Source organism: Leuciscus leuciscus (genome assembly GCF_965113295.1).
Source record: "Leuciscus leuciscus genome assembly, chromosome: 18".
In the NCBI taxonomy this organism is placed as follows: Eukaryota; Metazoa; Chordata; class Actinopteri; order Cypriniformes; family Leuciscidae; genus Leuciscus; species Leuciscus leuciscus.
Window position 1 is genome coordinate 15,326,424 of NC_138742.1, and position 17,040 is coordinate 15,343,463.

The 17,040-nt window shown below is 44.2% G+C and overlaps 1 protein-coding gene across 9 annotated transcripts; it reads right to left on the reverse strand.

The window, feature by feature from the left end:
* Positions 1–19: 19 nt before the first annotated feature.
* On the reverse strand, positions 20–16,374 carry pfkfb1 (6-phosphofructo-2-kinase/fructose-2,6-biphosphatase 1). 9 transcript variants are annotated; one of them, XM_082144309.1, is made up of 15 exons: positions 13,100–13,242; positions 12,579–12,669; positions 11,471–11,596; positions 9,403–9,499; positions 9,231–9,297; positions 8,985–9,059; positions 8,278–8,334; positions 2,258–2,379; positions 1,912–2,119; positions 1,319–1,465; positions 1,127–1,231; positions 920–1,049; positions 751–813; positions 493–557; positions 20–413 (listed from the first exon to the last, which is right to left on the reverse strand). In XM_082144309.1, the coding sequence occupies exons 2-15, from the start codon at positions 12,580–12,582 to the stop codon at positions 354–356; spliced, it is 1,326 nt and encodes a 441-aa protein (XP_082000435.1). In that variant the 5' UTR covers positions 12,583–12,669; positions 13,100–13,242; the 3' UTR covers positions 20–353. The 9 variants fall into 9 exon arrangements, with proteins under 9 accessions (XP_082000435.1, XP_082000433.1, XP_082000434.1 ...); XM_082144307.1 differs by having other exon boundaries at positions 12,579–12,990; positions 13,100–13,215; XM_082144308.1 differs by having other exon boundaries at positions 12,783–13,213.
* Between the last annotated feature and the right edge of the window lie 666 nt (positions 16,375–17,040).

Here is a 17,040-nt window from a genome sequence, read left to right on the forward strand (position 1 = left end):
GACCACTAGTGAAAACGCAAAAAGTATGTTTTTTTTTTATTTTCTCATTTAAAACAACATATATGATCAGCATAATTAAAAGGAGTTTAAAGAGTTAATTTAATGAGTTGGGAAAAAATACATTTCATAGTGTCTTCCTTTTAGCTTTCATATTAAAAAAAAAAAACATTCCAGATGTGGTCTCAGATTTTTGGACCAAACTGTGCATAATCAAGTCTTGATAATCTTAATGAAAATACATGCTTCTGTCCTTTTTTATATTCTTCCTCCAACCTTGCCATCCATTTACACAATCTATACATGTGTAGATTAATTGTGCAAAAATGGCAAATCTGAGTTGTTGTTTTTTAGGATTATAGATGTTCAGGTACAGTCCGGAGTGCTTCTTCTGGCTTTCTTGCGATATTCACATTCTGGAATGCAAACAAGAAATCCCTTTTAGACATTCATCAGAGTTTAAAAATCATCATTCCATAGGGTTTCATGACTTACTGTGGGTTTGTCCCTGTGAGTGTTCACTGCTTGAATGTTCAAATAGAAGGATTCCACTTTGCATCCTGTAAGGAGGGAATAAAAGAACACATGACAGTATTTATTGCTCAAAAGTATGTGCAGCACTTTCCATGAATAGGGCACAGAATAATTTAAGTCATTTGTAATGGGGGAAAATCATGTGGTAACAGCACACCTTTAAGACATAACAGGACACCAAATTATGTTTGAAATAAAGTCACAGCTATACCGACTCACCATAAGCTAATGGAGTCAGTTTGAGAACAGTATGCAGAGGACACTTTAGATATGGTAGATCATCTGTGGAGAAATCAGAGATGTAAAATTGGCACAGATGATGCTATCAAAGTGACCAATTGCGTTTCATAGTCTGTGACAGCAGTGGCCGGTTGCTTTTGGTTTAGACCTGCACTTTTGTCCAGAAAGTAGGCCAGTAGACAACGCATGACTGCCTGGTGGCAGATGACCAGCACATTCTCTTGTCTCTCAAGCTCCATTATGACTGGCTCTAGACGGTGCACCAGGTCTTCATATGACTGCAGAACACAGAAAATGGCATTTTCCCCTATATATTTCCACATACAAACACATTTTTGTTGTGGACAGAACTCACTTCACCCTTTGGATATCGGTAGCGGTACTTGTCCTGGTCTCTTAAGGCAAACTCTTCTGGATTGGTTGCCTGAATTTCCTCGTACGTCATCTCCTCACATACACCCTTAAAATATCCAGATTTTACTCTGTTACATATGCATTTCATGTGCAATTGTGCATACAACTTTAATTCAGAGCATGACTAGCTTACCGCATCGATTTCATTCAACGCCTTCCACTGTTCATACGGGACGCCAAGTGCCTCTGCTGTTTGTATGGTCCTTCTCATGTGGCTGGTCCACACCTTCAGGTCCTTGATGGATTGACCCCTGATGAACTCGGAGAGGGCCCTAGCATACTGAGCAACAAGATAGAGATGCAATTCTAATCTACATCTTTGCTTTTAAGGAAGGTTCGAATCAAGTCACAGAAATACATGGCTTTTTATGCTAGAAGTCAAATATTTACAGTCTGCAGGAGAAGTTGCGATAGTCTTTACTTTCCTTTTGAAATGTATATCAGAGTAAAATGACTTCTTGAACAAGAAAAAATTTAGGGCGGGACTTGATTTTGTCCATTGGGAATTGATTTCATGTGAGTGACAGCCAGGTGACAAGTTGTCCCACCCTTACACATGCACAGTACGATGATTTAAGCGTTTTAGATGTTTCTGTGTGGAAAAGCCACTTTGCTAGTGTGGCATTTCGAAACAAAAATGTGGTTAATGTGGACGTAACACTTTGACACGCTTTGACACTTTGAGGTGTAACTGAGATTTTATGTTTAGTTTATTATCTAAATCACCTTTAGGCCCTGTGAGGAGAGACCTGAGTCTCCACCGATTCGTCCCAGCAGGTTGAGCTCACTTTCTCCATGGCGGCTCAGATAGATGGATCGTGGAGTGACGTGGATGTTCATGAGGTAATACACAATACGACTCTGCATGTGATCCTGGACCCGGTTTACGAGGTATCTGGATCCCACATTAAAGATCTTAATGAAGGAGAGGTGCCTATGAAACAGAGGGGAGGAAGTTTAAAGGAGTTAAGTCAGTAAAATAAGAAATATTTGTAATTATATATTGCATGTAATAGTTGGAAGTTATGTACAATAACATCATAATAAATTAGAGACTTTGGCAGCAGTGTACCTGTCCTTTTCCTCATCGAGGGAGACATAGGACATTTTGTAGCAATCAATACGTTTCAGGAAGTCCACCAGTGCTTCCTCTTTGTCGTAGTTTTCATAATCCGGGCTGCTTAATTTAACTTGCTGTCAAAATACATCAAATAAAACAAACAAGCAAATAATAATGTCATACTATTAAAAACATTTTTAATAGTTCTCTTACGAGAGGTCTCTCGTACTGCGTAAGATATCTTACGCTAGGGGAAAATCCTTTTTCCGCGAGATATTGAAGCCAAAAATGATCCTTAATTTTGTAATAATGCAAAACGCGTTGCGGCAGCATACAGACATAGGCGAGGCAGCTCGCGCGCCTATTGGCTGTTCTGCGGCAACTGCAGCAGCCTATCGAGCGAGGCCTGGCGTGACGCCAGACCCAATGAGGGTGCTTCGCGCCCACTGCGTCACATACCGCCGAAACGGGCGTGGTCTAGGCCTATAAATACCGCTCGCAGGCAGCTATTATCTGATTTTTCATCCTTCAAGCGAAGCACACGCATCGCTGGAGCTGGAGAGAAGCCGCGCCGTCTGAGAGAGAGCACCTTCAGCGGGACGAGTGGCCTGAAGTCGCTGGCCGCGCCGCCTACCTTGCCTTCCTGCTGCGCTATCCGGCGTTATATCCTTTCTCTGCTACTCTGTTTATGTATGTGTGTGTGCTCGCCGCCGCGACACACACTCTCATTGCACTAAAAGAGCTGGGCGTCTTTTTGAAGGATCCTGAGGACCCCTTTCCTGAGGATCACGCAGCTCTCGCGCTCGCTGACGGCGACTGCCCTCACTGTGAGCTAGTGACTGCCTATGGTGACTCTTAGGACTCACCTGGCATCCTTCTCCGAGACTGCTCCTCCGCTCCTCCTCCTCTTATATGCTCGTGCATCTGAAAGCCTTTGTGTTCCCCCCTGTGGCTCAGTGGCGGAATCTTAGGTTTTCCGCACGAGAGATCGGTGTTCGAATCCCGGTCTAGCAGCAGATAACTTATGCCGCCAATACTTCGCTCTGTCAGTTCCCTGAAAGGCGACTGCAGATGTGCATTTTGCAGCCAACGAGCGCATTGTACAACCCGCTCGCCTGCACCCAAACACCGTTTCTATGGTTTCCGTGCGTCACTGGCGTAAGGAGAAAAGAGAGTGTTTCTGGTCCCGCTGCGGACAGACCGACCTCCATTTTCTCATACATTTCTCATTCCCCTCTGAAGTTAGGGCAACTGGAAATGTCAGTATTGCAGCGAGCAAGCCTGTTGTAATACACGCATGCCTGCAAAAAAATGCCAGCACGTTGACGCTCTCTGATAATATCGCGCTAACTGAGTGACAATGTGTCTCCCCCTGTGGCCCAGTGGCAGACTCTCAGGTTTTCGCGCGCGAAAGACCCGTGTTCGATCCCGGGTCTACCGGCAGATAAAATTATGCCGTCAATGCTCGCTCTGTCAGTTCCCTGAAAAGGCGACTGCAGATGTGTATTTTGCAGCCAACGAGCGCGTTGTACAACCCGCTCGCCTGCACCCAAACACCGTTTCTATGGTTTTCCGTGCGTCACTGGCGTAAGGAGAAAAGAGGGTTTCTGGTCCCGCTGCGGACGGACCGACCTCCATTTTCTCATACATTTCTCATTCCCCTCTGAAATTAGGGCAACTGGAAATGTCAATATTGCAGTGAACGAGCCTGTTGTAATGCACGCAGGCCTGCAATAAACGCCAGTATGTTGACGCTCTCTGTTTCTATGGCAACTTCTCGCTCGTTCAGTTCCAGTAAATGTGACTGTTCCAGTGTATTCTGCAGTAAACAAGTCAGCGACGCAGCACGCTTGCCTGCACACAAACGCCGCTTTTACGGCTACCCAGATAAATCCCATAGAGTGAATTTTCTGGTGTCCCTGCCACGGCCGATGGTGTTTTATGTGTAGAAAGAATGCCCACTGCCCAGTGCCCATCTCTACACACAAGCACAGCCCGTCACACAGGGCTCGCGCACATAAATCGACTCAGATCGATTGCGCATCAAACGTGGTAAATGTGCCCACTACCCAGTGCCCACAAACACTACGTTATGCATGTCTCACGGTTTCTGTAAAAACGAAACCAACGTGCATTCGCTTCACTCAAGCGAACAATGCTTTCGGTGTGGTAAATGTGCCCGCTATCCCGCGCCCACATCCACGCACAGACATGACAGTTCCTACGGGACTCGCCCAGCCCTCCCCCTCTCGGTTGACCGCCGCAGAGGAGTCGAGCGCGGGCAATCTGCCCACTGTTATCAGCACGCCCCTGCCTCAAATGTCACGAGCGCGACGCTTGTGTTACAGCACACCGAAGCCTCTCCATCGCTGAGCGAACGGAGCACGCTTCGTATTCAACCCCTAGCTATTCATGCAGATGCATGGGCAAAGCTACCTGGGGTTTCGAAGTGGGTGCTAAACATTATAAAAGAGGCTATTCGCTGCAGTTTCGCCGACGCCCTCGCCGCTATACGGCACGCGTCGAGACCACAGTAAAACAGAAGTAGCACATTTACTTCGAGCCGAAGTGGCGAAACTATTGAGCAAAGGGGCCATAGAGCCTCTCTCTCAAGTTCAGAGCGAAGGAGGGCTATACAGCAGATACTTCCTGGTACCGAAAAAAGACGGGGGTCTCAGACCCATACTAGATCTAAGGCAACTGAACAGAGTGCTTGTGAAGCGACAGTTCAGGATGCTCACGACCAGAAAAATCCTCGCGCAGATTCGCCGAGGAGATTGGTTCGTGTCAATAGATCTGAAAGACGCGTACTTTCAAATACAGATAGCGTCACGTCACAGGCGATTTTTGAGATTCGCCTTCGAGGGCCAGGCATATCAGTACATAGTCCTGCCGTTCGGTTTATCCCTGGCACCCCGTACATTTACGAAGTGCATGGATGCGGCGCTCACACCCCTCAGAATGAGGGGCGTGCGAGTACTGAACTATTTGGACGATTGGCTGATTCTAGCGCAATCTCGCTCAGTGCTCATAAAGCACACGACCATTTTACTCGATCACCTCGAGAATTTGGGTCTCAGAGTCAATTGGGCGAAGAGCTCTCTGTCCCCCAGTCAGACGATATCTTTCCTGGGCACAGAGCTGGACTCGCTGTCCATGATAGCGCGACTATCACCACAGCGCGCGTTAGACATTCAGCGTGCAGCGAACTCTTTCCGCTGCGGCGCATCTGTCCCGCTCAAGAAATTTCAGAAGATGCTGGGTCTCATGGCCTCAGCATCATCAGTGCTCCAGCTGGGCCTGCTCCGCATGCGCCCACTGCAGTTCTGGCTGAAAGCGCGAGTCCCACGCCGAGCGTGGACATCCGGTCTGCTTCGTCTCAAGGTCAATCAGAAGTGTGTCACAGCTCTGAAACCTTGGAAAGCTGACGACTGGTACCAATCAGGTGTAAGCCTGGGGACTTCCTCGAGGGTGAGGGTGGTGTCTATGGACGCATCCACCTCGGGATGGGGAGCGCTGCTCGAGGGCAGACCGTTCTTCGGCCAGTGGTCAGAACGGGAGAAGCTTCTGCACATAAACTGCCTCGAAATGTTGGTAGTAGACAACGCGCTGACGCGTTTTTGTCCCCAAATAAAAGGACGCCACGTCCTGGTCCGCTCGGACAACATGTCTGTGGTGTCCTACATAAATCGCCAGGGCGGCCTCAGGTCCAGGAACCTGCACAGGCTAGCAGAACGCCTCCTGGTATGGGCTCAGCGCAACCTGCGCTCGCTGAGAGCAGCACACGTGCCAGGGCTCCTAAACATAGGACCAGACAGACTGTCCAGGAACAATGTTCCGGCAGGTGAATGGTCTCTACACCCACAGACAGTCCAACTGCTGTGGAAGAAATTCGGCAGAGCGGAAGTAGACCTGTTCATGTCTCAAGAAAACGCTCACTGTCCGGAATTTTTCTCCAAGAGCAGGGATGCGCTGGCTCATGTATGGCCCCGCCGCCCGCTCTATGCTTTTCCCCCCCGTCTCTCTCCTGCCTCAGGTGATAGAGCGGATCAGGGAAGAAGGATGCTCAGTACTGCTTGTAGCACCGTTCTGGGAAAACCAACCTTGGTTCCCAGTTGTGATGCAGCTGGCGAGCACTGCCCCGTGGCCAGTGCCAGTGAGGAGAGACCTCCTCTCTCAGGCCCACGGCTCGATCTGGCATCCTCACCCGGAATTGTGGTCCCTTCATGTCTGGGCCATCAACGGGTACATGTTGAACTCCCTAAAGGAGTGTTAAACATGATCACGCAGGCTAGAGCTCCGTCTACGAGACGTCTCTACTCCTCGAAATGGTCAGTGTTTTCGGGCTGGTGCACAGCCCGTGGCGTGTCACCCACAGACTGTGGAGTGACGGAGGTGCTTTTCCTTCCTACAAGAGCTGTTGGATAAGGGCAGGACCCCTTCCACGCTCAAAGTTTATGTGGCGGCTATAGCAGCGTTCTCGAGAACAACGCTTGGTCAGTCAATAGGAAGGAACGATTTAGTCATCCATGAAAGGTGGACCATTCGAGCCTTTACAGACGATTGATCTGAAACATCTGTCTTTCAAGACTGTGTTTCTGCTGGCTCTCGCTTCAGTGAAGCGCATAGGGGACTTACACGCGCTCTCTGTGAGCGCGACGTGCATGGAATTTGGGCCTTGCGACTCAAAGGTTATACTCAAACCTAAGCACGGTTATGTTCCAAAATCCCTCAACACACCGTTTAGGGCGCAGGTCATCTCCCTGTCAGCCCTACCGGTCCCTGATGAGGAAAGAGACGCAAGCCTCCTTTGCCCAGTCAGGGCATTACGAGCTTATGTGTCTCGCTCGTCTGTTTTCAGACAGACAGAGCAGCTCTTTGTTTCGTTCAGCGGCCGTTCTAAGGGACTAGCCGCGTCGAAACAGAGCCTATCCAGATGGATAGTTGATGCTATAGCGCTAGCATACGCCTCCAAGGGCATGCAGTGCCCGTTGGGTGTCAGAGCGCACTCCACGAGAGGCATGGCCTCTTCGTGGGCCTGGTCGAGTGGGATTGCCTTGCAAGAAATTTGTACGGCGGCGGGCTGGGCCTCCCCGTCTACATTTATAAGGTTTTACAACCTAGAGGTTCCCGCCCTGCAGGCCAGGCTGATGTCGGTCTAGTTAACCAGTATTATCTGACCTGATGCTATCAGCTCAGAATGCTGCGTCTACTGAGCACAGCTCGATGATCGACAGTGAAAAGCAGTAGCACGAGATGTGCCTGGGCAAACTGTGTAAGACCCACATTTCCCCATCAGTTCAGGCCGTACCCCGCCCTGTCTGTATGATGTAATTCGCGTCTAAGCGACGCTGCCATATGTGGAAGAGTGCGGCTTCGCCCCTCCCTCTTCCCGGACTCCCTGTGAGTTCCCTGGGTGATTGTGCACTATATGAACCCCGGGCTTTCGCCCTTGGGTCTTTGGTGTCAGATCCCAGCATGCACGGCATTTTGCATTGGGTCCCCTAGCGTAAGATATCTTACGCAGTACGAGAGACCTCTCGTAAGAGAACGTACTCGGTTACTAACGTAACCTCGGTTCTCTCTAGAAGAGGGAACGAGTACTGCGTATCTTGCCGTGCATGCACATGCTCTGGTTGCTTCGATGATGAAAAAACAGATAATAGCTGCCTGCGAGCGGTATTTATAGGCCTAGACCACGCCCGTTTCGGCGGGATGTGACGCAGCGGGTGCGAAGCACCCTCATTGGGTCTGGCGTCACGTCAGGCCTCGCTCGATAGGCTGCTGCAGTTGCCGCAGAACAGCCAATAGGCGCGCGAGCTGCCTCGCCTATGTCTGTATGCTGCCGCAACGCGTTTTGCATTATTACAAAATTAAGGATAATTTTTGGCTTCAATATCTCGCGGAAAAAGGATTTTCCCCTAGCGTATGATATCTTACGCAGTACTCGTTCCCTCTTCTAGAGAGAACAGAGGTTACGTTATTAACCGAGTACGTTTCACATTATAAATGGTTTAATAAAACAATCTTACCATTATATTTGCTTCAATGATTTCAGGGTCGTCACAAATCGACTCAATGAAAAACACCTGGACATAAACATTACTTATGAAATGTTGGTTGCTAAAAACAACAATTTTACAAAATATTAAAGTCTGACAGTAGTTTAACTGTTTTCAAAATGATTTATTCTTTCATGTCAATGAACTGCTTTCAAGAAAAAAGTCAGATTTACGCCTTTCGATCACCGATACGTTGGAACTGAATATGTGGTGAAATAAATCATCCCTGACGCGAAACCATCCATGACCTCGCTTATAAAACAGATATTTTCAGTAATCCAAACATAGCTCACTCCAGAATTAATATTTAATATAAACAATGTTTAAGATTAGTGGGCAGGCAGTCGGTTTATGTGACAAAAAGCTGTTACCACAATTAAATGGTTTATTCAGCGTACACTACTGAGGCATCTACTTCATTGACTTCCATTCAAACAGAATGGACTCGTCTCCCCATCGGGATCCTGTCACATTTTTATCTATGAGGCAATGGCTCTGGTTTAAGCATTTTACATTAATAAATACCTTAATTTATAAAAAAATCTTTATTAAATATCTTGGAAAGTTACCATTTTGAGGTAACATCCCACAAATCACCACACTGAATACAATGTGTAGAAGAGGGAGACTTTAATAAAGCAGACTGTTGAATAAAAGTAAAACCCTGCTGCACCTGCCTTGTAGCCCTTCTCCTTTGCAAAACTGATGATGACGCCTCTTCTCTCCCTCGTGGTATTGGTAGCATCAAATACCTGTGAAGAGTATTTGTCAAAGAATGATTTACATTTTAAGAATTTGTTGACCCCCTTAATAACTGTGAAGAATTCCAAACTAATCCAGTAATAATAATAATCTTAATGGTACTGGGTTATTAATAGCTTGGACAGACAGCATAACTGTTATCCATTACATTCTTGACTCACTGCTACTTGTCCCTGCTCCTTAGCAAAGTAATTGGCAATGTCCTTCATAGCACTTGAGGCACAGGCTCTGAACACATGATGCAAATACATAGTTACAAAAGACAAATTCAGTGCTCACATTGAGTTCAAATATATTTAGAAGTTATATATAGTCATCTTAAATGTATTTTACCTGCGGATTTTCATGGCCTCCTCATTGTCCGGCCGAAAAAATTCATAGTTCTTGTATGTTTGCACAGCCTCCCTTCGATACTGACCTAAATTAAAGACTTTGCATACAACAGAACAACTTTGTTAGCAAACAATTTATATTTAAACACACACACACACACACACACACACACTTACATATATTTTTAATTAAATCAAATAATGCTAAACATTATATCAGCAAATCATTTAATAATTAACAAACAATGCTTGCCATTGAGAGTACAATTAAGATTATTATTTTAATATATATGTATATATATATATACAGTGGGGTAAATAATAATTTGATCCCCTGCTGATTTTGTAAGTTCGCCCACTTCCAAAGAAATTAAGGGTATATCATTTTTATGGTAGGTTTATTTTAACGGATAGAGACAGAATATCAACCAAAAACACATTATATATAGGTTATAAATTGATGTGCATTTCAGTGAGTGAAATAAGTATTGATCGCCAAGCAAAAACATGCCTTAGTACTTGTGGAGAAACCTTTGTTGGCAAGTACAGAGGTAAGAAGTTTCACGAGTTCACACTTACAAATAAGTTAGATAGAATAAATGGTATGCATATTTGGCGTGCTGTCCGGGGAGAGGGCTCCGAGCTCGGATATTGGGCCCGAACCCAGAGCTCCAGACCGAGGGCGATTGATGGTTATTTTGTATTTCTTCCATTTCCAAATAATCCTTTCTAAATCCTTAAGGTTTCTTGGCTGTTGCTTTGCAACTCGAGGTTTCAGCTCCCTCCACAGATTTTCTATAGGATTAAGGTCTGGAGACTGGCTAGGCCACTCCAAGACCTTAATGTGCTTCTTCTTGAGCCACTACTTTGTTGCCTTGGCGGTATGTTTTGGGTCATTGTCAAGCTGGAAGTCCCATCCACCACCCATCTTCAGTGTTCTGGCTAAGGGAAGGAGGTTCTCGTACAAGATTTTACGGTACATGGCCTCGTCCATCAGCCCCTCAATACGGTGAAATCGTCCTGTACCCTTAGAAGAGAAACAGCCCCAGAGAATAATGTTTCCACCTCCCTGCTTGATTGTAGGGATGGTGTTCTTGGGGTCATAGTCAGCATTTCTCTTCCTCCAAACATGACGAGTTGAGTTGATGCCAAAGAGCTAAACTTTGGTCTCATCTGACCACAGCACTTTCTCCCAAGCCTACTCTGAATCATTAAATGTTTATTGGCAAACTTCAGACGGGCCTGTACATGTGCCTTCTTGAGCAGGGGGACCTTGCGGGCGTTACCTGCAGGATTTCAATCCATTGCGGTGTTAGGGTGTTATCAATTGTTTGCTTGGTGACTGTGGTCCCAACTGCCTTGAGATCATTAACAAGCTCCTCTCATGTAGTTCTGGGCTGATCCCTCACCTTTCTCATGATCATCCGTACCCCATGAGGTGAGATCTTGCATGGAGCTCCAGAGACTGAGGGCGATTGATGGTTATTTTGTATTTCTTCCATTTCCGAATAATGGCACCAACAGTTGTCTCCTTTCTTACCAAGCTTCTTGCTGATGATCTTGTGGCCAATTCCAGCCTTGTGCAGGTCTACAATCTTGTCCCTGATCTCCTTTGACAGCTCTTTGGTATTGCCCATGGTGGTGGAGAGGATGGAATGGAAGATACAGATTCTGTGGACAGGTTTCTTTTATACACATTACGAGCTGACATTAGGAGTACTTTCTTGAAGTGACAGGACTAATCTGTGTTACACAAGGGGACATAACCAATCTGTGGGAGGCAGAATTCTTGCTGGTTGGTAGGGGATCAAATACTTATTTCACTCGATCAAATGCTAATCAGTTTACAACCTTTATATAATCTTTTTTTTTTGGGTTGATATTCTGTCTCTATCCGTTAAAATAAACCTACCATAAAAATTATAGACCCTTCATTTCTTTGTAAGTGGGGCAACTTACAGCTGGGGATCAAATAATTATTTCCCCCACTGTTTATACTGTATACGTACTACGAACATAAACAATGCTTGCAATTAAGAGCTGATCACTTTCCTGATGCATACACTCACCTTGAGTTGGGACTCCAATCCAATTTAGGTACCGGGTTAACTTTTTGGAGATGTAGGTCTTACCCCTGGCCGGCAGTCCAACCATCACAATCATTGTAGGACAGTTTGTAAACTGGGGCCGTGAAGCTGTGGACCAGTAGAAAACATTGACTTTAAAGAATGAGTAAGGTTTCTATCACAAGGATTGAGATTCTATATGCATTTACAAGATGATGTCAGTATAAAATCTATTTGATAGCCTGAATGAAGCATGAAAGAGGTACAAGAAGAGGACTGGCATAGCTTATGGCAGCATCAAAAGAACATACAGGAACCCATTGAATTCTGCACTGAAACCTGTCCATCATCATTAGATTGTTGTTGATTCTATACTGATTTGTATGTTCCTGCCCGGACCCTTAGATCTAGCAATGACAATTTGCTTGTGGTACCCAAGTATAAACTCTCTACTGTGGGTGGTAGGGCTTTTAGTTTTGTTGTAGGCCCTAAACTATGGAATAAGCTGCCCCCTAATCTTCGTGCCACCCCTAACCTCCAGACCTTCAAATCTCAACTTAAAACTCATCTATTCACCATGCTCAGTAAATAATCATTTTCCTCTCTATTTCTCTGTCTTACACTTTTTATGTGTACATGCTTTATCGAAATGGATGTTTTCTTTGATTATATAACTTCTCATGTTAATTATTTGTAGTTATTGGTTGTCTCCATCTGCTTTTCTGCTTGTTTGATTGTTATAATAAGCAGATTGCTTGTCTCTTTGTCTGTCAACTGTTTGTATTATTTTTTGATGCGACTTTGGGTCCTTGAAAAGTGTCTGATTCTGCATGTGCCTAATATGATGTTGTTCCCTGGTCACCATGTGTCATTTGATATCATGGCCTTAATAATCTGTATAAAAATAAACATAGAATTATTCTACTTTTAAGTTTAAAAATATAATCTAAAAGACACGGTAAACACTTCAAATTAAAAATGAATTTCAATATTGCTCTTAGCGAATCCATGATGGCCCATTTAGCATTACCCAACTGTGGCACAATGAGGCCTATCAAAAGCTAGATCAGGATGTGGTAAATAAGATTAGCAAGACTGCAGACAGACTTACGCATTTAAGGGTCATGTCTGATTCTGCATGTGCCTAATATCAGGTTGTTTCCTGGTCACCATGTGTCATTTGATATCATGGCCTTAATAATCTATAAAAAATAAACATATTATTATTATTATTGTACTGAGACGGCAGGGTTATTCATATGACTTGGATAGCGAAGAAGCTGAATGTATAAAAACTACTGAAAGAACATCCCACAGCAGCAAACAAGGAATCGCATTGGTGATAGTCTTGAAGCCAACTCCAGCACTTAATATTCCTTTCCATTCCATCTCCACAGCTGAAGAAACAAAGCTCTCAAGAACACAACTTGCTGCTTGGTGCAGCTTCAAGACGCTATGAGATCAAATCAATGTAGACAAAGGAAGCAGGCAGGGCTGAAGTTCACAACACCTGGGTTGATCATCTACAAGAGGTTAACAGCATTTAACACCAACAATTTTAGAGGACAGAGAAAAAGCAAATAGCAAATAAGTTAAGGAAAGGCAGGTGAATTAAGATATCCCCTCACTTACAGCCTCTCCTCTGGCTTAAGGAAGTGCTCATCCATGGCACCCATATCTTGAGCAGAGGTGTCTGTGTGAGCTCCTTCTGCTCGGAGGACATGTCGTTGGGCCCTGCACTGCTGACTGTATGTTTAGAAACTAAGAACACATGGCTGGGTTCCCATCAACCCTGTTCCTGCTCAGGTCACCTGACTGAGGCGGGGACAGTTGGGAGGAGAGACAGGTTTGGCATGGTGGAGAGACAGAATCCTGGCTGCCATTGGTAATTGACTTAATTAACCCTGAAGTTTGGAGGCTTTGAGCCAGTCACTTTCGGCTTCATGAGAAAAGTGATAGCCATTCCTAAATAAAAATAAAACATTATTTTCAGATATGTTCCTGTATATATTTTCGAAACTGTCACGGTTAGTCTTAATTATATAGTGTCTTCATTTGTAAAGTTCTCAAGTAAAACAATACAATTTTATAAAAAAAATAAAAATTACACAAACACACACGTGTGTGTGTGTGTGTGTGTGTGTGTGTGTGTGTGTGTGTGTGTGTGTGTGTGTGTGTGTGTGTGTGTGTGTGTGTGTGTAATTTTAATTTTTTTTATAAAATTGTATTGTTTCAATTTCTTATCCAACTAGCTCTAACTTAATACTGGTTTTGATCTACAGGTTGTGATCTTATTCTTCATTAAAGTATAAAAATATATTCTAAAAGATTCTGTAAACACTTGTCTTCAAATTAAAAATGAATTTCAATATTGCTCTTGGCAAATCCATGATGGCCCATTTAGCATCACCCAACTGTGGCACAATGAGGCCTAGTTCAAAATCTAGATCAGGATGTGGTAAATAAGATTAGCAAGACGTCAGACAGACTTACGCGTTTAAGGGTCATGTCTGATTCTGCATGTGCCTAATATCAGGTTGATCCCTGGTCACCATGTGTCATTTGATATCATGGCCTTAATAATCTAGCCTAACACCTCCTCTGCAGAAAGCCTTATGTAAAAGATGGGGCTGCTGTGATGCAGTACAGCACGCAGACAGGATGCTGACGTCACTCACTACCTGCAGAAAACTGATGCATGTGTGGTTTCTCTTCAGATGGGGCATCAATGCACTGTAATGTAATGACTGAAGTTTTACAAATCATGTATTTTCCCAAATACACCTTAAACCTGTATTAATTACTTTTATTTTAAAGCTGTCAGGGCGGATTTCGTGGGAAATTGCATAGGCTAGTCGCCCATGCCTGTCGCATTATGCGTACACAGAGAAAAAAAAGCTCTGGTTGTGGATAAAGCGTAAAGTTTAAAAGTTTGTTGTACCAAAATTACCCATGGGTCATTTAAAACGACAACCCTCTGACCGCCTGTTGAAAAAAAGAATAATAAAAAAAAACGCTGTTATTTATTTGTCCATACGATCTGATAAGATGTGTATGTAGGCCCTATATACCGGATTACATGTGCCTCGATCACATTCATCCGCAAAAAGAAATACATAGACGAAGCACAATAAAAAAACAATGTTCTTACACAAGACTCATGTCGTTTTATTTTCCAACCGCAAGAGAGCCAAAGGTTACAAAAGTTACACGTTTTAAAAGTCACATCTAATGTCACAATAAATGTCAAGTGTCACAATTAGTTCCTCACGGTAAAAATGCCTCAATGTTATTGCACTGTCTAGATCCAAAATATATTTAAGAAAGTGGCACTTACAGTAATACTCATAATTCTATTTTCTGAGCCACTTTGCGTAAATTTTTTACCAATCCATGTGAAAGTGATTTCTACTGAATGTTCCCTTCAAGTTCACAAAGATATGTATCCTAGCAGAATACTGGTGTACATTACAGTAATTATGAACATGCTCTACTAACAATTGTCAACCATAAAGTCTCCAAGTAACTTTTAGCTAAATTTATAAATAAAAATAACAAACACATTTTCTATGTTTCATGTGTTTATTTTAGTTGGGTTAAAAATTAAAAGGTCTTTATGTTCTGGTTTGTATGTTTTCTGTTAAGAATGGTTCAAAAACAACCTTAATATAATCTCAGGAAGCTTTCAGACAAGTAAAGAGGCAGCTGTGTGCCCTCTTTGCGTTTTCCTTTTACTCTGATATCTGATATCTTTGCCCCGAGACAGCTTCCTTGATTACACATACTACACCGTGACCACATGTGCTATGTGCTTCATAGTGACTGAAATAAACATGTTAATAATTGTATCTGCTGGTTCTCCAGCAAATTTTAGCTCAATGTAGCAAACTAGAACCAAATAATGCACAAGCCAAAATTAAAATCATCAACATAAAAAAGTGTTGCCTTATCCTGACAGCTTGTGCTGTATGTAAGCTTTCAATACTATTCATCTGTTGCCTGTTCACACTCAATCAGTTCAGTTGAACTCTTTGAACTCACCAGCACTGTCACAACGGGTTCTTCTGAGGAAGTCCTTTGGAAGCGCGTCCATCATTAGCAAAAACTAGAAGATCCGGGAAGATCCCAGCAGTGTGATGTATTTCAGACGCTCATTTTAATGTAACTGAGCAAGAGAAGCTTGTGCATCACCCCCCACCCTGATGACATGTAGACATATGATCTGTGCCGCCTGGCCTTGTCCTTTAATGTCTGCCCAACCAAGAGTTCACAAGCTCAGCGAGCATACAGCTAGTGTTATGTTGCTGACTGTTAGTCTTTATGCTTTTTATCCACTAGCCACACAAAGTCATTTAGTTTAAATACAAAATATACACAGATGCTCTATTGGATTGAGATCTTGGGAATTTGGAGGCCAGGGCAACATCTTGAACTTTTCATCATGTTCCACAAACCATTCCTGAACAATTTGAGTAGTGTAGCAGCGTGCCTTATCCTTCTGAAAGATGCCACTTCCACCAGGGAACACCATTGTCATGAAGGTGTGTACCTGGTCTGAAACAGTGTTTAGGTATAGGTGGCATGTGTCAAATTTATGTCCACATGAATAACCAGATCCAGGGTTTCCCAGGGACACCCCCTCCATCAGCTTGTCATCATCCCACAGTGCATCCAGGTGCCATCACTTCCCCAGGTAAACGGCGCACATGTACATGGCCATCCATGTGATGTAAAAGAAAAGGGGACTGATCGGACCAGGCGACTTTCTTCCACTGCTCCAAGGTCCAGTTACGATGCTCATGTGTCCATTGTAGGTGCTTTTGACGGTTGACGGGGTCATCATAGGCACTCTGATCGGACTGGTTAAGCAGCCCCATATGCAGCAGAGTGTGATGCACTATGTTGGGACACATGTTTTATTAACAAGGTTCGGGAGGAACACGTTCTAATAATTTAGCAAGTAAGTCATTCTAACCAGCTGTCATCAATCAGTAATCAACAGGTCCACTCAATCAGCATGAGTTAAACCTATAAATATACGCAGTCGACTTACCCATATTCCTCGACAGTTTTCAGCATCCCTCCACCACCCCATCTCCTCACACTTGCTTGGTTATCTTCCTAAACCAGAGACGGGGGAGTACTCTGGGTTCGGGCCCAATTTCTGAGCTCGGAGCCCTCCCCCCAGACAGCACGCCAAATACGCATAACCATTTACTCTCTGATCATTCGTAAGTGTGAACTCGTGAAATTCCTCCCATAACCATCATTAAAATTTTGTGTGACTTGTGCCATAGAAGGACTAGACCAGACTAGGTAGCCCAACACCCTGTCGCCGGTTTGTGGTTTGTCCCTCCTCGGACCACTGCTGGTAAATTCACACCACTGCTGACCGGGAGAAACCCACAAGCCTTGCAGTTTCAGAGATACTTTGACCCAGGTGCCTTGCCATAACAATTTGGCCCTTGTTAAAGTCACTCAGATCTTTATTCCTGCCCATTTCTCCTGCATCCAACACGTTGATTACAAGACCTGATTGTTTGCTTACCATCTAATCTACCCAGACATTAATA